Here is a 22,291-nt window from a genome sequence, read left to right on the forward strand (position 1 = left end):
GGCTGTATAAGCAAATAAACATCACTTAGAACAAATGAACAAACAGAACAAACACAAAAAGCTCACTATAAAAAAACACAATCGAAAATATAACATAAAGTAAACCACTGAAGACAGTGTGAAAATGTTCCTTCAACAAATGCAGGTGTCAAATTCATTGTTTTGTAAGTACCTGCATGGAGTCCAACCTGGCTTTAAGGTGTGGCTGCACCATCAAAATTATGGTTGCAAAATAAAATAGTGTCACAGGTTCTAAAAAGTAACGTAAATATTTGTGTTTAACAGTTTTCATAATAAGCACTCAGTATCAGAGACATCCAACAAACCTGACCGTTTGATGATGAATGACGAAAGATTCTGTTTCAGTTTTGCCTTACTTGGTTAATAAATCTCAATAATATGATAACTTCACTGTAACTAACTTATGAGTACACAAATGTTCATGCTTGTGTAGCGGCCATTCCATGCTGGGATTCGAACCACGTACCTTCTGATGGACACCTTGTCCACATGACCAAAGAGGTTAACCCCCCCGTCAGCAAGCTGACAAGGTAAGGATGCCATCTGTGGGATGAATCCATGCCCTGCTCTCGTAACAAGTCACGTGGAGGGAGACGAATTACTTCTAGGCATTTACTTCCCTATTGAAACATACAATGACAGCTGTATGACGCTGAAAGATTTCTGGTTACCTGCACTGAGTGCAACCTTTTACTGAAGGTAACCTGTACCAGCCATTTTTTAATATGGACCGGTGCAGGTTGTATGTTAGTAAAATCACACCCTGATTCACACCAGGTGAATGTTGTTTTACGCCACTGCCACCACTCTTCCAAACTCATCGTGAAGCAGTGGTTGACAGAATGACCACCAATTAGGTGGTCAGGTAACAACACATGATCAGGTAACAACACATGATCAGTTTGCTGATCCAACAGTGCCAGACCTTACTATCAAAGACAGAGTGAATAGGGTTTAATTTGCTATTACAGCATAGGGATATAGGGTAACGTGGGCACACCACAGCCCCTTAACAGAAAGGCGTTTGCACTTGGCCAGTCATGACACCCATAATTTCATATAGGCCTACATCAATCTTAGTGCAAAGATCCCCTAGTGGAATGGGCCCACAAGGTCCTCTGAGGGTATTCTACTGAAATGCTACATCAAAACAAGTTTGAGAGGTCATTTTGCATCCTTTTTAACAGTTCAAAGAAACAGTAAATTCTTGAAAAATACGTCCTAAACACGAACAACTTGATACAATATCATAGCGTAATGACCCCTAAAACACCGGCCTATGTGGCATCCTGGGGTGAAAGTTGAACAAATACGATGACATATTTAAAACCGTTGCTGATGGATCTGGTCTTTCTGAAATAAACCCATTACAATATGTAAAAGTGGCATTTCCATGATTTTCCCTCTCGAACCAATATGTCGTGTTCAGAAACTGCACCTCTTCAAGGGTAAGGTTCCGCATGGTCTGGTTACTATGGAGATCGTGATAGATAAGCGTCAAATTCAAATCTTTTCCCAGAATTAGGAAACAGTTGGTGTGGTTGTTGAGATGGGACAGCACACGGTCAATGATGATCCCCATGGCCAAAACCATGAGCAGGCATACCAAGAACACGCCGCGCTTCAGTAGCGTTTTCTGGAGGTCAGTCAGCTCGTCAGACTGGCCGCTGCGGACACTCTCGAGACTGCTATAGGTAGACAGTTGGATGTGGTCAGCTTCCATGAGGTCTGTGTCAGACATCGACATTGGGCGGTGGAGAGGAGATATGTCTGGAAAAAACAACATTGTAGGATAATCCAATATCCAAATCATTTAACAAATATTGTGAACTTTTAAATTAGGCCTGGGATGGGTACTAGAACCTGGGTCTGGTACAACTGAAATTGAATACTATTTCTAGGAACTGAGTACCTGTAAAGGGAGAGAACTCTGCAGTGATAAGGGCAGATAATAACTTGTCTTTTTCAGTATTGAAGTTACATACTTTAAACTGGTTAAAGGTCACATGCAACCAAAAAATCAAACATAATTAATACACATTTATCACTTATTCATGACATATAATATACATTGCTGCTTTTAAAAAAACAAATAACACAATTATAAGCGTACAATCGCGATTCAAAAGTGCGATATTTTGCACTTGGGCTTACTTCCCCCGAAACGAAGCCCTCGGGAGACCGAACCCAGTCATAGCGGGTGGATCTGCACTCAAGTGTAACGATGGTTTCCGATTGGCTGTTTCATTTGCTGATATATATGCTGAGGGTTCGTTGTGTGTACAGAAAGATGATCTGTTTGATGGGCATTTTAGAAGTATAGCCAGTCACAAGAAAGTAAGATTCTTTATGGATAACAACTTCTTTTTGTGTACTTGATGCGTCGTTTCAGTATGGATTCATATACTGCTGTCAAACAAAATCATATACACGAAAAGAAGTCGTTATCCATGAAGAATGTATATAGAGATGTTGGATTTGGAAAATACATGTTCTCTGAATTTTGCGCTCGATCAAATAAAAAATCATGTCAGTATGGATGGTAAACTACTGCGTGGCTGGAATCTGTCATTCGTCCAAGTACAAAGCAGGACTTGAAACTGACAAGAGTTTGCACCAGTTTCTGTCAGATCCAGCCATCCGAAAAAAAATGAATGTAGTTTGTTTTCAACCCACAGACATAAAAACATGCCATGTGTATCACACGTGCCTAATTACATAATGTGGCAGACACGGGACTCGGGTGCAGGAGTCGTAAATCAACTTATTTTCTTTATGTCGTATAGTCTGATAGGTGTTAAGTTCAAATTGCACGTGGTCAATGATTGAAGCTGTGTATTGCATGTTGTCTTTAGCAGTCAGACATTTAGGTGTGAATAAACCAGACACTGAGCTTTCTCTGTGACAGAGACTGTTTACTACAATCAACAAGTTGTTTTACGTAACGAGTAGATTATTTACTTGTTTGTGTACACTACCAAGATTAGACTACTGCTCACGACCTCAGACGCTGGGCATGCATAGTGTTTCAAGCTCCTCGAACCTATTCACTGCGCATGCGTTATGGAGGCAGCGCAGCACAGCCGTTGAAACCAGTTTTCCCCCCAGCGCTGGGGGGAATTTAGTGAAACGTTTGAACTCCGATTTCGCGGGCTTTTCTTTCATCGCGTTTTTATCAACTTTATAGGTTGAATTGGCATTTTTTATGATTTGTTTCGGTAAGTGCATACCTAAAGGTACCAGAATCTGCAAAGTTGTGTTTTACGTTGCATGTGACCTTTAAACAGACGTAAATAGCTTCTTATCAGTATTAATGTCTTATTGCCACCCTTTCAAGTTTTCTATAATAATCTGTCTAATTATGATTGAATCTTCAAAAAGTTTACTGAAATACTGTATTTCTTACATTTTGGGTAGTCGATTCCGATTTGGGTAAGTACATGTGTACACAATTCCAATTTTTCCTGTCCATTCCAACCCTAGTTTATATTTTATTGCAAATATCATAAAAAAAAACCCCATAGATATGCGTTAAATCTCAGATTTTTATTACAAATACAAAAAATACATAGACAACCTAAACATATAACCATTGAATACTAAACTCATGTCAAATCTGATTACTTTTAATGACTGAGTTCACTCTTGGTGGTGAGTGAACTCCACTTACACAAACAGACTAAAATTGCACAAACACTGGACTGTTCATCCTAATCTGTTTATTGCCAGTTAAAGCGCTGGCAAAAAGCGAATACATCCCATTAACACCAACGCATTGAGCTGCACAGACCCAAGTCTGTTTCATCATGATATGGCTGAGATACTGATGATGTGATTTTAAATATTAACTCACTCAGTCAAGTCTGTCCGAGTTAGTCTAGATGCACATTCATGCTGAAACTTGTCAAGCCTTAGTGTTATAAATACCTTTATCTGTTTGTTCTTGATCGATGCCTGAAGAACCAGCACGGATTTGAGCCTGAAACAGACAATAACTAATGTGTCGCCTTTTCATCTCTTCATCACTGACGTACAATCATGTAAATTTCACACATGTAAACAATCCCCGACTTGGCTGATGCACTTGCTCACATCAAAGAGTAGTGAGTGACTTTGGTTTCATGTAGCTTTCAGCAATGTCACAGCAGTGACACCAAAAATATGTGTGACATATTGTACCAATGTGGAGAATCAAATCTAGCTTTTCAGTACAAGTGAATGCTTTAATTACTAGGCTACCCCCACCAACCATAGATCAAAGAGCATGATGTCAATCACTGGTTTGCCTTGTCAAAACTAAATAAATTACAGACTGCTGTCATGTAAATGGGTAAATTATGAATGCGATATGCGAAGAACAAAGGGAGGTTGGGTAGGCATGTGGTTAAAGCACTTGCTTGTCATGCCGAAGATCTGGGTTCAAGTAAGCACATGGGCACAATGTCTGAAATCCAGTTTTGGTGTCCCTGCCATGACAATCCTAATATTGATAAATGTCGTTTAAACCTAAACACCCTCAATCACTAATTAAAGAACAAGCAAACAAATATATGTGAATACTCACAATTTTCGCCTGTTTTGTCCAGTCTGTCATACCAATCATGGTAAGGAAGGCCAGGGACTGTAGAAACACGGACAGAACGAGAGCAGACCACATACCTGTAACACAACAAGCTTGTGAGGTAGAGTCTGGTCTAGCAACATCTTCAACAGACAAAGCTGTTGTGACGTCTGGGACGAATGTGAAACTATGAGTGGGGATGAATGTGAAACTATGAGTGAGTGAGTGAGTGAGTAAGTGAGTGAGTTTAGTTTCATGCTACACTCAGCAATATTCCAGCCATATGGCAGCTGTCCGTAGATAATCGAGTCTGGACGAGACAATCCAGTGATCAACAACATGAGCATCGATCTGCACTATTGGGAACCGATGACTTGTCATCAAGTCAGCGAGTCTGACCACAAATTCCCTTTTATGGCAAGCATGGGTTGCTGAAGGCCTATTCTATTCTACCCGTGACCTTCACAGGTTTGTGAAACTATGGACATTCATATGGTTTCAGCTTTGAAAGGGTAAATGGCAAATAAATAAAAACACTTAAATATAAACTGCCACATTTCTTATCAGGGGAATATGTTGTATTTTGCTACATGTTTTGGGACATCAAACAAAATTTATCAGACTGATCAATCACCTCAACTGGTAGTAAGGAGCTTAACTGCTGATTGTGACCACCGTCCAGTATACATACATCAAACATCATACATCAAACTTGAGTTTGAGAGCGGGAAAAATTCCATCACCAAAACAACCCCACCAATTCAAACTGTTGATGAGAAATAGAATCAGTCTCTATTCTCACCAAATTTTCTATCAAACTTTAGTGTTGTCAAACTCATGTTATTCCGAAACAACCAATCATAATCAATGAACTTGTCACATGATGTTTCAGTTGCCTGGTCAACTAGACCTACAAAATAACATCGCTCAAATGACATGGAAGTTTGACAACGTGAGTTTGATGTGTGAAAACATGAGTTTAAAAACTTTTAAGATTCTAGTACCAGGTGTTGTCAAACTTCAGCATGCCTTGTGAAGGCTGCTTATACTATACATTGTTCAGTTTCTAAACAGGCAAGTTTTTAAACAGCTCAACTTAGAGTGAGCAATGGATGGTCTATAATGCTGGACCATAATGTAGGTCAGTGTTCGGTACTAGGAACATCACTAAATCATGGCACAATCAAATGAGGCTAAAATGTGACATTACTGAGTACTGATCACCAAATCCTGGCATGGCCAAGGGAGGCTACCTTCAAGCTGTAAGGACGTCTTGAACATGAGCAATGCACCAACTGGCAGGGCTATAACGTAGTAGGAGATAAAGTTCATGGAGGCACCAAACAACTGCTTGCCCAAGCCACGCAACACTCCACTGCAGACACCCTGAAGACAGAAGATACTGTCAAATATTACAACAAACAAAACAACAAACAATGCATAGAACTAATGATGAATAGCAATTAATCAATGGTAGAAACAAAATACTATTGATGCAATGTGTGACTATCAATAGTTCAGTAACTGACTTCCACTGATAAATGTGCAGCGCAAAATACATGAATCACCAGATTTGTTCACTTTGATCTAGAATTATCCAACCCTGTTACCTCGTAAACAGTGAGTTTAATTTTACACTGCACCCAGCAATATTCCAGCTATACGGCGGCGGTCTGTAAATAAGCAAATCTGAAACAGACAATCCTTTGACCAGCAACATGAGCATCGATCTGAGCAATTGGGAACCGATGACATGAGTCAACCAAGTCAACGAGCCTGACCACCTGATCCCGTTAGTCGCCTCTTACAACAAGCATAGGCACCTTTTATGGCAAGCATGGGTTGCTGAAAGCCTATTCTACCCCGGGACCTTCACGGGTCGATGCAATCTGTGACTATCAATAGTTCAGTAATTGTCTTCCATTGATAAACGTGCAGCACAAAATACATAAAGTACCAGATTAGCCTCGTAGTTAATGTGTCTTGACAGGCTATCGACTGTTCAATTCTCCACATGGGTACAAAATATGCAGACAGTCTTTGGTGATATTGCTGAAGTATTACTAAAAACAGCATCAAACTACACTCAGATCATTCACTTACCTGCATGGCATCGAACAGGTGGAACAGGGCAATCATTGGTAAAATTTTTATTATCAGGTCAACAATCGATCTGTAAGAAACAAACTTTACTGTCAATTCAATATACAAACGAAAAGAAGTTAAGAAGCCAACAGACACACCTATATAAGGAATATGACAAAAAATCATAGTAACAATGCATCACAATACAATATGTGTGCAATGCTGTACACACTATGTGTGCCTCATTATGCATTGTAGAAATGATGCATCACACTAAAGTGTGCCTCATGATGCATTGTAGTAATGATGCATCACAGTATGTGGGCCTCATTATGCATTGTTGTAATGATGTATCACACTAAAGTGTTCCTCATTATGCATTGTAGCAATGATGCATCACACTTTGTGTACCTCATGATGCATTGTAGTAATGATGCATCACACTTTGTGTACCTCATGATGCATTGTAGTAATGATGCATCACACTAAAGTGTGCCTCATGATGCACTGTAGTAATGATGCATCACACTAAATTGTGCCTCATGATCCATTGTAGTAATGATGCATCACACTAAAGTGTGGCCTATGACACAGGGGCTTGTATCGCTTTGAAACGGCGTTCGAAAGACATATAGATGTATAGACCCTACCCTAGTACTATATAAAAGGAAAGGGATGTAACGAAGAAACCACCCCCTCCTCGATCAAAGTTACATGTCACCGGGTAAAATATTTTTAAGACAACGTCGAGGCCAACGGATCGAACGCCAGATGATTTCCCTACAAAATGAGCCATAAATGGTCACAATCGGATCATTATTTCAAAAGTTATACGCTACGAATCATCGAAAACAGCTACCACCGCAATTTCACGCCAAAATCATGGATCACCAAATACGGCAAAAACTCACCTTTTAAATTAGTTTATTAATTCCAGACACGTTGACAGCACCAGCGCTGGGCTGGATTCGATCGGCTGCGGCATTTCGTGGGTCGGAAAACTTATTGCAACATCTACATGTCATTTTCTCGACAGTAAGCAAACATTGTCACCAAAATCGCTGGCAAACCTACTCACTTGTCGGCCATAAGTGACCTTGACATTCAATGAACTGAGCAGATCTGCGCAAACAGACTCGGGTCATCCGATTGGTGGGAAATAAAATATACAGTGGCAGTGGCCAATCGGATGACCCGAGTCTGTTTGCGCGGATCTGCTCAGTTCATTGAATGTCAAGGTCACTTATGGCCGACAAGTGAGTAGGTTTGCCAGCGATTTTGGTGACAATGTTTGCTTACTGTCGAGAAAATGACATGTAGATGTTGCAATAAGTTTTCCGACCCACGAAATGCCGCAGCCGATCGAATCCAGCCCAGCGCTGGTGCTGTCAACGTGTCTGGAATTAATAAACTAATTTAAAAGGTGAGTTTTTGCCGTATTTGGTGATCCATGATTTTGGCGTGAAATTGTGGTGGTAGCTGTTTTCGATGATTCGTAGCGTATAACTTTTGAAATAATGATCCGATTGTGACCATTTATGGCTCATTTTGTAGGGAAATCATCTGGCGTTCGATCCGTTGGCCTCGACGTTGTCTTAAAAATATTTTACCCGGTGACATGTAACTTTGATCGAGGAGGGGGTGGTTTCTTCGTTACATCCCTTTCCTTTTATATAGTACTAGGGTAGGGTCTATACATCTATATGTCTTTCGAACGCCGTTTCAAAGCGATACAAGCCCCTGTGGCCTATGATGCACTGTAGTAATGATGCATCACACTATGTGTGCCTCATGATCCACTGTAGTAATGATGCATCACACTATGTGTGCCTCATGATCCACTGTAGTCATGACGCCTCACACTATTTGTGCATAATAAAAATGATGCTTTACAATGTTTGCATCACACTATGTAGGCATGATAAAACATCCTAACTAAGCATGACAATACACTGTATCATTCTCCTGATAAATATGCAAAAAAAATGGGTGCTTCATAATGCACAATAGTGTCTGTGCCCCATAAATGACTTTGTCAAGTCATCTTAGATGATATGCATCAAAATAGACCATGTACATGATTACACAACACAGTAACCGTGCAACACAATATGGATACCATGGTAACATGGTAACTAGGTATCACGATACACTTTGAACTAGGCACCATTATCTTACCTCACACATAAATGTCCCTGTCTGATTGGCTGAGAGCTCTTCTATTATTTTTAATGTAAAGCGAGGTGCATTTCAATTCACCCTGCTGCCAATAGCAACTCATTCAGCACTTTGTGGTAGTTACTTTTTCATCTTGAGTAATCAGTTGTTAATCAGTGAACAACTTTTATTAACACCTAACTATATATCACATCTATCAAATCATCACTGTAAACCAAAAGTCACTGTGTTCTCTCATCTGATTGGTTGAAAAGCATGATCAAATGGTATTCAATTCCTGGAAAGTATAAGGCTATTTGCTGCATATTGACACGTATAAATATTGCACACAAAAGCATTGTTGTGTCAACAGTGGTGACGTCATTCAAATCATAATGTGATGTAAAGTATGCATGATACTACCATGGGAACCAGCTGAAATGACCAGCTGATGACACTTCACTGCTGTACTTGTACTCAATGTAAATATGTGCAGACAGTAAAACCCATGTGGGCCTTTTGTTTTATTTTAGTGTTTACAATGTTAAAAAACATCATGTGTTGGCCAATTTCCAGGTGTCATTGAATATCTGAAGCACAGGAAATGGAGCCGGCATGAGCCCAGCACAGTACACATTTACTGCAAAAACACTAACTTTGATCAAAAGTACCAATGTAAATTGATAGAAATAGTGACACAGACAGACAGACAGGTGCCAGACAGACAGACAGACAGGCGCCAGACAGACAGACAGACAGACGCCATACTAAGACTTTAGCTGATAGTGATCCAAATGAGTTACCTGCTCAGGTAAAGAAGTTTACTTACTTCTCATTAGTAAATGCTAAGGGAATGACTTGTCGTAGTAAAAGCAGCAGCATTGCCAAAAACAGAGCTATCAACCCTGAAAGTAGAAAGGCCAAGGTCAAGTAGAGTATGTTGGGGCATGTTAGCTCCAACACATCTTTCACAAAGTTTGTTTCGTAACGGAATGTATTGTCTCCTGGGAAACAGTAGCTTAACTAACAACATAACTCATAAACCACCAGAATGTGGACTCTCTGGACCGAATCTGGCATCGCTGAGTCATAAGGTTTGCTGCCCACCTGTTTATGGTGGCTTAGTAAGGGGGAACCAAACTAAGAAGTAAGTCTCAGCTGATTGAAAAACATGTCCAATTACCTCAAAATTACAAAAAATTCAACGATAATTTAACATCGTAACAACAGATAATACAAAAGAAAAGCCAAATATGACAAAATTGGGGTAATAGGACAGAAACAGAAAGAGAACTTAGTCCATATCGGGACCCAATGTGCCTTCAACTGTCAAGATAAAGAAAATTTAACAGAATGCAAACGATATCATGTATTCATGTACCAAAATTTGTGTTGGGTTTATTTCTCTGACTGACAAGTAAGAATTGAAAGTTTCCAACATACATATGAGAGAGATGGCTACATGGGCAGCTGTCATGGCTTCCATAGGGTTGCCCTCACCAAGATGGTTGCCCACCCGAACACTGGCAGCAATAGCAGTTCCAATTGCAATCTGAAACAAGCATTGTCAGTATGGTGACATAATCACCCAATACAAATTAGAAATGAAAAGAAATAAAAGTGAAGGTCACAGTTTTGACCTTGACCCATATGTCATGGGGAATGAAATATGCAACAATACCTGCTGCTTGGTTTTGTAATTAGACCTTTGGCAAGAAACAATAATCGCTCAGCATCAATGCCCCTTCAAGAGAAGTCTTGAAAGTCTACAAAGAGAATCCAGTGAATGGTTCTTGAGATACCTCGCTGACAAGCTTAACATGCCGAAATGTTCAAGGTGTCGCTGTGATCTTAAAAATCATGTGACGGTCACCAAAATCAACTTGGCCCTTAGCTTGGTGTCAAGAATGAAGAATATCCAGTGAACATTCTTGAGGTATCTCGCTGACAAGGTAAAACGTTTGAGTCCTCATTTGACCTTGAAATGAGGGTCAAGGTCATCAAACTTGACTGGGACCCTTCTTATACTGTGATGAACCTAGGCACCCAATATGAAAAGAATCTAGTCAATGGTTCTTAAGATATTCCAATTCGTACGTACACACATATGGATGGACACAGCCTATACTACATCCCCCACTTCGTGCTAAACATGCGAGAGGTTAAAGACACTGTACATATTTGCTTAATGTTTTCAAGGCAGAACTGATGATCTGCGTACATAAACAGGATACCAACACCAATACTCACCAGTAACAACCAATCCTCAACAGCAATAACCAACACTCACCAGGAACAACCAACACCAACCAAAAACAACCAACACTCACCAGGAACAACCACTTTCACCAGATATGAAAAACCCTCAGTTTCATCAACCAACACTCACCATGAGCTACCAATATTCACCATGAATGCTCAAAACTCGCCAAAATAGCCAACACTCAACAACATCAACCAACACTCACCAGGAACCACCAACACCCACCACCAGCTTCACCAGAAACGAAGAATCCTTAGCATCAACAACCAAAACACACCAAGGACACGCTCATCTGACGCTCAGTTCTCACCATGAACATGAGGATGGCCATCTGGAACAGTATTGCATGAGTTGCGAGCTCCACACCACCTAGCAGACCTGTAAAAAGATATTTACATCAGAGTGAGTGAGTGAGTGAGGTTAGTTTTACGACACACTCAGCAATATTCCAGCTATATATTGGTGGTCTGTAAATATTTGAATATTTGAGTCTGGACCAGACAATTACGAGATCAACAGCATCAGCACTGATCTGTACAACTGGGAAGTGATGACATGTGTCAACCAAGTCAGCAAGCCTGACCACATGATCCTGTTAATCGCACTGTCACTCGATGACTTTGCATATAGCTTTCTGGGACTATATAGGCCTTCACTTTATTTCAATTTGAAACTGAAAACTTAACAGACGTGATTATCTTTCCAGCCTTATCATACTATGGTCACTGGTTGCATCAAATGGGTTGACAGGCCATGATATAACTGGATTTCTATATAAAATGGCATTAAACCCAAGTCGATCAGACCAGTGTTATTAGCGGCTTAATCGATGACCTCTATCCAAAGATGCAGACAGACATAGGTAGATACACAGTCAGGCCGCGTTAGTCCGGACCCCGACAATCCGATTCCCGCGATATCCGAACAGTAGCTGGCTGTAACCAATCTTGTTTACTATATAAACTCATTACTTGTTGATTCATTAATCCAATGCTTCAGTCTCTGTATCTGGACATTAATTAGCGGTAACAGATTGGCTAGTTACACATGGTTTTGCTTCATTAATCCGGTGGTACATCAAAGAGGTTCGGATAATAGCCTTACCTCGTGAGCGCCTGTGATTAGCGCTGGTCTTCATCGGCTGACTTCAATTGTAATTGTTAACGGAGGTGACACTTCTGCGTTGAGCATGTCATTAGTTTGTGATTTTAATCAGTTAATAGGTTTCACTTTTGTTTAGTTTGAGTAATACCTGTCATGTTTCCTTGCTGTATAAAATACCGATCGAGTCAAAATGAGATCAGCTGCACTTGACACCTGTCAGTCACAATGGCAAGTCCCGCCCCTAAGTGTAAAACGATGGGAAATTACTGCCGCACATTGATTGATTGTTATGTTAATATTCCAGTTGTTGTCTACAAACTGTAATAATGTCATTTGATACATGCATACATTCGTATGTTCTTGTCTCAGTATGTCAAAGGGAAGTAACTCGCCTGAAGTGGTATTTGCTTCAGTAGTCCGTACGTTTCACTAACCGAACGTTTTTGATGAAAAACAGAAGTGTTCGGATTAACGCGGCCTGACTGTACATCCAAATTTTCTAGTATAAATTTTCTCATATAAGTCTACTAATATGTCTTTGACATCACATCTTTTTCTGAATTTAACTTCTTATGAAGGTTCTCAGAAGGCTATCTGAACTCACTCACCCTATTTGACAGTCAAGATAACATTTATCTCAAAGCACCACCACTCACTCCATCAAACCATCAAAGTGTCAATATAAAGAAACTACCAACCTGAAAGAATGACAGAAATCTCAAAGCTCCACCACTCACTCCACCAAACTGTCAATATAAAGAAACTACCAACCTGTAAGAATGACAGAAATCTCAAAGCTCCACCACTCCAGACATGTCATGAAGAGTCCAGGCAGCGTCAGACTGAAGAACACCTTCCACTCCGACAGACACTGTACAGACCAACCTGAAACATGCAGTCATCCAGTCAGTCATCCAGTCAGTCATCCAGTCAGTCAGTCAGTCAGTCAGTCAGTCAGTCAGTCAGTCAGTCAGTCAGTCAGTCAGTCAGTCAGTCAGTCAGTCAGTCAGTCAGTCATCCAGTCAGTCAGTCAGTCAGTCAGTCAGTCATCCAGTCAGTCAGGTACAACCTGTAAGGATTTTAGTTATCCTTAGTTCAGTGCTAAGAGCCTCACAAACACAAGGGGTCATTCTACACCTTGCACTCTTAAAGGACCAGGTGGAAATCTTATGGTAGCACCAGTCTAGTGTTCTGCTCTATCTTGCTGACTCACAGACCAGGTGAAATTCTTGCTGTTTTACCAGACGAGGTGTTCTGCCTTATCTTGCCAACTTACAAAACCAGTGGAAATCTTCCTGTTTTACTAGACAAGGTGTTCTGCCTTATCTTGCCAACTTACAAAACCAGGTGGAAATCTTCCTGTTTTACTAGACAAGGTGTTCTGCCTTATCTTGCAAACTTGAAGACCAGGTGGAAAGCTTGCTGACTCACAGAACAGGTGAAAATCCTGATAACTCTCAGACATCTGTTCTGCTCTATCTTGACAACTTAGGGAATCAGGTGGAAATCTTCTTTGTTTACTAGACATTCTAACTGTTCTCGAAACGTTCGTAGCGATACGAACTTCTTAAGCCCATTCTTAACACATTGGCTAAGATCAAAGTTAAGAATTCTTAGGGCTACGAATGTTTCCAGAATAAGGGCTCAGGTCCTCTGCCTGATCTGGCTAAACTTACCAGACCATGTGTCCTCATAGATCTTGCTGGCTTTGATGTACCCTAAATGGAGAAACACCACTGCCCAGAAGCTAAGGCCAATGGACAAACTTGCTCCTCTGGAAGAAATGAAAATCTGATCAAAATCAAGTGGTGAGAAACAAGAATATAAAGTTTGTGATATCTGATATATTCCCATAATTGTACATATTTAATATTTATATACAGTTGGTACACTCTATGGCTTCAAGGCTAACCCGTGATGGATTGTATTACTCACAACAACTCCAGCTTGAGCCAGAACAGGAAGAGAGCCAGGAGTGCAACATTGAGGAGGTTCCCAGCAATGAGGATCAGGCATGATGGGACCACAATACTCTGAAAAAGACACACACAAAATCTCTCTACCAAAAAGATACAGCATTATTCAACATCACAAGACTGCAAGACAATTCACCAACCAATCATCAGCAATGGTGTATTGTATTAGAATGAAGTAGAAACTACACATTTACAAAAGGAGAAATATGATAAAACATTTGTCTTACCTGAGCTTGGAGATACTTGCTAAAAACGAAGTACAACACATTTGCCTGAAAATAAAGAATACCCTAGTCAGCAATATGGAATCAAGCAGTTTGGACAGGCAATCCCGAGAAAGATACCATAACCAAAGTTGATGCTGTATAGAATCAACAAAGTCATACAGCCTGACTACTCAATCCACCACTTTACTTCTTGACAACATGCACAATACAGTCATTGTATTGGCCCTGTGAAGATCCAAGTTTGAATTGGTCTTCAGTAACCCATGCTTGTCGTGAGAGGAGACTAACTGGATGAGGTGGTCAGGCTTGCTGACTTGGTTGAAACATGTCTTTGTATCCCAATTGCATAGACTGATGCTCATGGTGATCACTGGATTGTCTGGTCCTGACTCGATTTTTTACAGACTGCTGCCATATAGCTGGAATATTGCTGAAAACAGTGTAAAACTAAACTCACTCACGAACTCATAGTTTGTACTGAAGTAAAAAGGTGTCAATCCAGTTATTACTACTCCAATTACTGAGCACTCCTCAACTCCTTGAGAAGTACAGAAGATAATGTTAATGAAAAATGACATCAAACTCTTAGAAATAAACTTACCGGGAGAATCGGAATATAACACAGTGCAAACTGTCCAGCCATGCTGAAAGAAATAGGGAAAAAAATTCAAACATATAATCAGAGAAGACACAAGATGAACTGTGGACAATAACATGAAAAAAGTATTTGGCAATTACAGTCAAATATTTATAAAACAAATACTCTTCCAACTTACTGATGGAAAGGGTATGCACCAACATCACAGTGACAACAGACACTAGAGGATAATATCAACTTAGAAACCTGATGTTTGAGTTACATAATGGCTTTACACTGTTTGGATAGAAGGCTACTTACTTGGCCACCACTGGGTCCTGTCCCGTGGCCAAGAGAATGTGCTCAACATTGATGAAGATGGCCCAACAAGGAATACACAGCAACAACAAGATAACAATGGCTGAAAGTAACAGCAGGTGCCTGTAAATACTTTATGATGACACATTTCACAATAATCATAATGGCTACTTATAAAGTATCTGTTTCCATGCACTTGTGCATGCTTAAAGCTGTAACACATTATAACCCCGGATAACACTTACTGCATGTGAGGCGCTAGAAGGTTGACAATCATGACTTATCCCACCAGGTACCCATTCAATGATGGGTGAAAGTGAGTGAGTATAGCTTAGTTTCCATTTTAGCAATATTTCGGCAGGAAACAGCAGAAATGGGCTTCGCACATTGTACCCATGTGGGGAATCAAACCCGAGTCTTTAACATGATGAGTGAACACTCTAACCAGTAGGGTACCCCACTGCCCCTAATAGCATACATGATGATGGCACGGGAGGAGTTCCATCCCCCAAAAATGGGCCCTTGAGATGTCCCTTATCCCATGCCATCACTATGTATACTACTTGCCATGGTGCATGTAATATTTGAGTAAAACTGGTTGAAGAGTTTTTGAGAACGGGACCAGATCCTTCCCTAATCCATCTCCATCATTGTGTTTACTACTTACTGAGGTACAAGCAAAATCTGATGAAAATAGTTTTCAAGATAAGGACTTTGAAGTGAGCATGGGGTCAGTCGGGGAAAAGGCTCGGATTGCCGAGACATCATATTTGTTGCGTACTGAACTGGTCTGCGGTTGATTACTCATTATGCTAGCAGCTACATGTCAGTGTATTAAAACCAAAAATAGCTTATGAGTCTTCAAAGGTGATGAATGACGATTCTAAAATCATGGACTGTGTGGCTTCTAAATATTTTTTAGCGTCCATCGATGTATCTATCATGTTCAGCATTGTTTAGACTATCAGAAAGTACTGTGTTTGCATTTAATTAGACCTTTATTTGAGGTGAAAAGTCTTCCAACATTTTTGTTGCGAGAAGACAGAAGTGAACTGTTTGTGTTATTATAGACGGAACTCAGCTTACACATGCAATTCAATGATGGATTGTGGTTACTAAGAATGTTTTCAGCGTCCACTGACCTGCTTGTTGTGTTCAGCGTGTGTAAAATTCCCTGGGAATACCATGTAAAAAGCCACCAAACTTTGAAGCAGAAGTGGAATTTGTGATAAACTCGATCCAGACTTCTTGTGCGCTCAGGTTATAAAGGGGGGATAAGGAAAAATTAAATTTGTTAAAATATTGGGCCCATGGGAAGGACCTGGTCCTGTTCCTTCACCGTGTATACTACTCCCCTGAAAGTGTTTGAATGGCAATTAGAAGTGATACACAAAAAGAGGGGAAATTTGTTGTATGTATGCAAACTATTTACCCTTAAACACATAAACACTAGCTGTTTTAATGTCAACAGTATTTATGCAGAAATAACCCTCTACATAGATTATGTTTTTCAGAAGACTACATGGACATTGGATAAATCTTGCCATCACACATTCTTACATTTTAAAACTGTATAACTGTATATTATTCAATGGTAGGTGTCAAAATGGTCATGAGTATATTTTAATTCTGACAATGGCTTTACTAACCTTTCTGCATAACAATGCCAAGATTTCTTCTGTTGGAACTGCCATATGTCTGAAGAAAAGGTAAACAATATGACCAAGACGTGAAAACATACTTTACAAAACATACAGTCACAAAAGTCTAAATCCAAGTTCAATATAATCACCACTTCAACCTGACTGTACATACTCAACAAGCCTGCAAATCTTTAAGACAAGTTTCCATACTGCTGAACTGAATTCTAAGACTTCACATCATATACATGTATATACAATCAAATATAATTCAAAATCAATCCAACTGAACAGTGCAAATATCAAATGAAACAACTTTCTATCAGTAGTAATGGGAATAAAGCAGGAACAGTTAGGTGACAGTTTGAAAAACTTTTGTGTCAGTCTAATATTCTAATTTGTGTACTAGTTATGTCTGTATAGACAGTTTTAAGGAAATTAGAACAAACCCCCACCCCAACCCAAAATGGATTGATTGTATATATCTGTTTAAGAGACCACTTTTCTTATCAATGAGATTCAAGCTGGATACGAAAAATGTCATAACAAGAGGAACTCGTGTTTCTTGAAACAACCAAATTGTGGACAGGCAAAAGTGAATATTTTAAATATAGGTAGACAAAGCCGAGTTTTGTTAATGATGCGAGTTTTTGTTTCCAGACAATAGGCCTGACCTGAGGGAAGAGAGTATCACATGCAGATGCCAGTCCAGATACCACAGACAGCCCCGTAACATTGGTCATCTGGAAATACAAAACATGTTGAAATATGTTACCATAAAAAAACAAGCAGGCAAAAAGGGAAAAATCACAATCTCTATAAAAGCAGATCTTAGTTCTTGAAATGTGATATGGGCTAGAACTGGTCTTCAGCAATCCATGCTTGTCGTAAGAGGCGACTGACTGGATCGGGCTGTCAGGTTTGATGACTTGATCGAAGAATGCCATTATATCCCAATTATGTAGAACGATGCTCATGCTGTCGATCACTGGATTATCAGGTCAAGACTTATTATTTGCAGAAAAAATATTGCTGGAATATTTCTGAGTGGGGTATTAAAAACAAAAAGTTTATCAAGCCTAGTTCTCGCTACAGTTGAACAAATATCTGATACTATTTCAATATGTACCATATTGGAACAACCTTTCACCCTGATCCATCAGAACGTCATTTGGAATGGAATATTCCCTACCTTTTTTTAATGGCATATTACTGAATGAAACTAAACAAGGAGATATGAGAAGGAGACACATAAACAATGACTGCCTTAAGAGAGGAACTCACTGTGATGCCAAGAGCTGCTGCATCTAGCTCAAGCTGACCAAGATGGCCGACAAACATGGCGGTCACCAGAAACAACAACTGCTGAAAGAAGGTGGTCACAGTCTGGAATGAAGAATTAATCCTCTCAATGCTGCTGTCGAACCCATTCGACAGAGCAGTAGCCTAATGACATCCCTAAACATAACTTGCAACAACTATTTACCAAACATGATTTACGTATGACTTGAATTACGTATGGAATGAACAAATTCTCAGCTTTCTAAATATATCAAGTTTAAGAAGTTTTTGTACCTCAAAACGAAACGCCCACGAATTAAAAAATGCATTAGCTAATTTTATCGGCACAAGGCTCCCGCAACGGCCATTGTTTATGCGAGGCGCTTCACGTTCAGCTACATAAAGTCCGATATTTTCATCGAAATGTTATAATTTTTTTTAACTGACCAAAATTTGTTATTTTTTGATAATACAGAGTAGGAAACAAAACTTATTTTTGGAAAGTAGTCACTTTATGTGAAGATATTAATCACAAAAACGAGAACGGTTGTTACATCATCGACAGGCTGACACGGAAACTGTCATAGAATTAAATAAATTGTGAAGGGGTTTGACGTTCGTCATATTACAGTATCCATTCTACAACAAAATCAAAACAGTACAGTTAACTTCGAGGAGTCTTAAGGATGCAATACCTTGTGGCAATGGTATAATTATATAATACCAGAGACCATATAATATATTATTATAATATCATATGGTCTCTGATAAAACTGCACTGAATGTCACAAATGCATGGTGAATAATAAAGATGTGAATCTGTTTAATGCACAGAATGACTCATATTTATGACTCATATTTAATGACTCATATTTATATTAGCTGGTAATGCTGGTCATAAACTGGAGATTGAATTTTAAAACGTTACCATACACACATATTGGATGTGTGCAAACACTTATTACAGTGGAACCTGTCTAAACCGTTGCTCATTGGGACTGACAAAATAATCTGGTTTAGACAGTGTGCCGGATTGTGGAACTGGTGACAAATGTACAAGTCATTTATGCCAGTGCTGACAACTTGCTGGATTGGACAGGTGCCAGTTTTGACAGCTTCCACTGCCCTGCTAGCACAATTTGAGTCTTTATCATGGCCACACATATTTATTTGTGCATACTAAATATGTACTATGTACTATGGCAAGGACTGAAGACTCTTGATTCTCACCACACATACATTTAAATGGAATCAAGCAGAAAAAATGAGACACATATTACATATATGAAAATTGATAATATACGCGAATAGATTGCCGGACACTAATATAGGCTATTTGGAGTTGTCTTCCCATGTTGTCAAGCGCTTATCTCCCTTACATGCACTTTCGGCTTGGTCACGTGACCTTGTTGTTAGCAGACAACAGAATGGACGAAATGGTAAATATCACTCAAAGAAGTAGACTTCAGGCATTGTATGAATCAGGCGTGCGATCAGTTAAGAAACTTGTGAAGTGGTCAGGCCTTAGTAGGGCATCAGTTTACAGAATTGTGAAAAGAATCGAAGCAAGAGATGGCGTAAGACATAAGCCGAGATTGGGACGTCGCTCGAGCCTGGGGCCTAATGACGGGAGGAGGGTCGCGCACCTCGCTCTGATGCATCCTAACTGGTCTGCCAAACAGATTGCTGTCAAAGCATCAAGTCAAGGTGGCCCAGACGTATCAGAACGGACAATTCGACGCTCATTAAAACACTCTGGATATGCTAAACAGGTACCGAAAAAAGTCCCCTTGATGACAGATCACCATAAGGCTAAACGACTTAGAAAGTAGAAAGTATTGCTGCCAGGATTTTTCCAATGTGATTTTCACAGATGAGAGTAAATTTCAGTTTTACAGAATAACGACGAAGAGGAAAGTGCTTGTAAATGGTACCGAAGTTTTCTCCAAGTGTCATGGTATGTGGTGGCATCAGTAAACTCAGTGTGACGCCTCTGCTGAAGATGGAGATTTGAAGAAGATTTGATTCTCGCAAATACTGTGATATTTTACAGCAAGGCATACTAGATTCCCACATAGGTCAAAGTGCAATCCCATTCCAACTTCAACAAGACAATGCAACGATTCACAAATCAATTCACACCTTGACCTGTCTGGAAGCCAGACTACTAAGATATATTTCCTTTAAGGACAAGGCATCAGACACATCTGTGACAAATTTTATGAAATTTTAATGTAAAATAAAAAATAGACAGCACTGTGAAAAGTCTCAATTTTTCTGCTCGATAGTATAGATGTGCACACAAAACATGCACAATATCCATGGCAAGGAATGAAGACTCTTGATTCTTACACATATCCATACACGCATATTATATGTGCACACAAAGCAGCTTGTTGTGGCGGCATGACCATTGATTATGACCTTACACACACGACATACATGCAAACAAAACTTACAATTGGCCAGGCTATGGAGACAAGACTCTTGAATTCATTTTTATATCCAAGTGGGAAGAGCCGCCGGTAAAGTCGTCCAAAACAATCACAGCCACATCTTGACTTAAACCAGCTGAGACATCTGGGTCCTGAAACATTTTCTGTACATAAAATCAACTGACATTATGCATAGCCTAGGTTGTGAAACTACAATAATCGCATGAGCATGGAGAACAGGTAGTGTGTAATTATTTTCAAGACATGAAAAGGTATTGTGATTATACCTGCATAGACTGTACATTGTAAATGTATGTGCTAAGTAGAACAGGCTTATGAAATAAGTAACATTGTTATTAAGGTTTTTAAGGAATGTTCACACACATTCATCAAATTCAAACAGACCTTCAATGCTTTGAAAGCAGGAATAATGCTGAACAGTTTTATGCATGATTCAATAATTTCAGTCCATGACAGTTAAACTGTTGGTGGATGAAAAACGATAAAGAATGGATACTTAAATAGAGCTTTACACCAGTAATGAGAACTGATAATGTGTGGGTGGGTGTTTTTGTGCATGGTGCATTTCTTCATGCATGTGTGTGTTTCATCAGTGAGCATCCTTCAAGTGAGTGGGCATGCTTTCACAATGGCGACCTGCGTCCATTTAAGTCCCAAACACCGATCTTTAAATCGTCATCTTGTCTCTCCCTTTAAGTTAATTTTCAAAGATTACTATGTGTATCTGCTCGGTACACAAGGAAACACAAGGATTTAGGTTGTATTGAACCCTAACTAACAAGAACGGTAGAGTATTTCTGCCGATAAGAATATGGAACCTGTTATTTAAAAACGCCGTTATGATATGCAATTTCATCAATTTTCAGCTTACTAAACCGCATTAATTATGAATGAAACATGCGATAATGACCCCGATCGGAAAAGGAATAAAGCGTGGTGGATCCATGCAAGAAAGCAACGTCGCTCCCTGGTGTTGACACCATAGCCAGTGGTTCGCACATGACACCATCGTCGGCGATGTCGTCCATTTCACCCACACAACCTCTCGGCTGAAACCTTTTGACAGGGCCGCATTGAAGCTCCCTGCGACGTTGTGGGCGATACAACTGATATGTATTTGAAGCGATGCCATGAATCGTTGTATGGAGCTCAGAACCTTTACGAACTCCACGTTAAAGAGTGAAATAAGCATGCGTAAAATGTCAACAAGGGAAATGTGTCAGATGTCATAACGTTATTTTGAGATCTTTTCATTGCCTGTGACAATAATATATATCATACGGTGCGATGTAATCAATATTAATAATTATCATGTTTGCTTGTTTTAATAAATAACACTAATGCAGATTTTCTTTGTATCCGACAGTATGTTATCAGTTAATTCACGAAAAGAGAAATTTTTAGTTCTTTCCAATGAGACATTATCATATCTATATGTGTCAGATATCGCTAAAGTATTATATATTTGTGAAACGTGGAGTTCATGACCCCCACAAACTCTGAGGACAAATTTGAGAGTGTTTTACCACTCCGAGTTTGGTACGCTTTTTGGAAATAGATTCTATTTTTAAATCACTTGAAAGCATGTTTTACACAATATTGTGGATGGCAAGGGCAATATTTCG

The 22,291-nt window shown here is 39.6% G+C and overlaps 1 protein-coding gene across 1 annotated transcript; it reads right to left on the reverse strand.

Moving 5' to 3' along the window:
- Positions 1 to 1,285: 1,285 nt before the first annotated feature.
- Positions 1,286 to 21,694, reverse strand: LOC137257989 (multidrug and toxin extrusion protein 1-like). Its single transcript, XM_067795514.1, has 19 exons — positions 21,577 to 21,694; positions 20,670 to 20,797; positions 18,214 to 18,315; positions 17,604 to 17,672; positions 16,939 to 16,987; positions 15,293 to 15,392; positions 14,996 to 15,038; positions 14,395 to 14,439; positions 14,127 to 14,224; positions 13,868 to 13,965; positions 12,963 to 13,076; positions 11,398 to 11,465; positions 10,268 to 10,376; positions 9,654 to 9,729; positions 6,686 to 6,755; positions 5,836 to 5,968; positions 4,586 to 4,680; positions 3,949 to 4,000; positions 1,286 to 1,791 (listed from the first exon to the last, which is right to left on the reverse strand). The coding sequence occupies exons 1-19, from the start codon at positions 21,692 to 21,694 to the stop codon at positions 1,286 to 1,288; spliced, it is 2,073 nt and encodes a 690-aa protein (XP_067651615.1).
- Positions 21,695 to 22,291: the final 597 nt, after the last annotated feature.

The sequence above is a fragment of the Haliotis asinina genome, chromosome 12 (assembly GCF_037392515.1).
Source record: "Haliotis asinina isolate JCU_RB_2024 chromosome 12, JCU_Hal_asi_v2, whole genome shotgun sequence".
NCBI classification, from domain to species: domain Eukaryota; kingdom Metazoa; phylum Mollusca; class Gastropoda; order Lepetellida; family Haliotidae; genus Haliotis; species Haliotis asinina.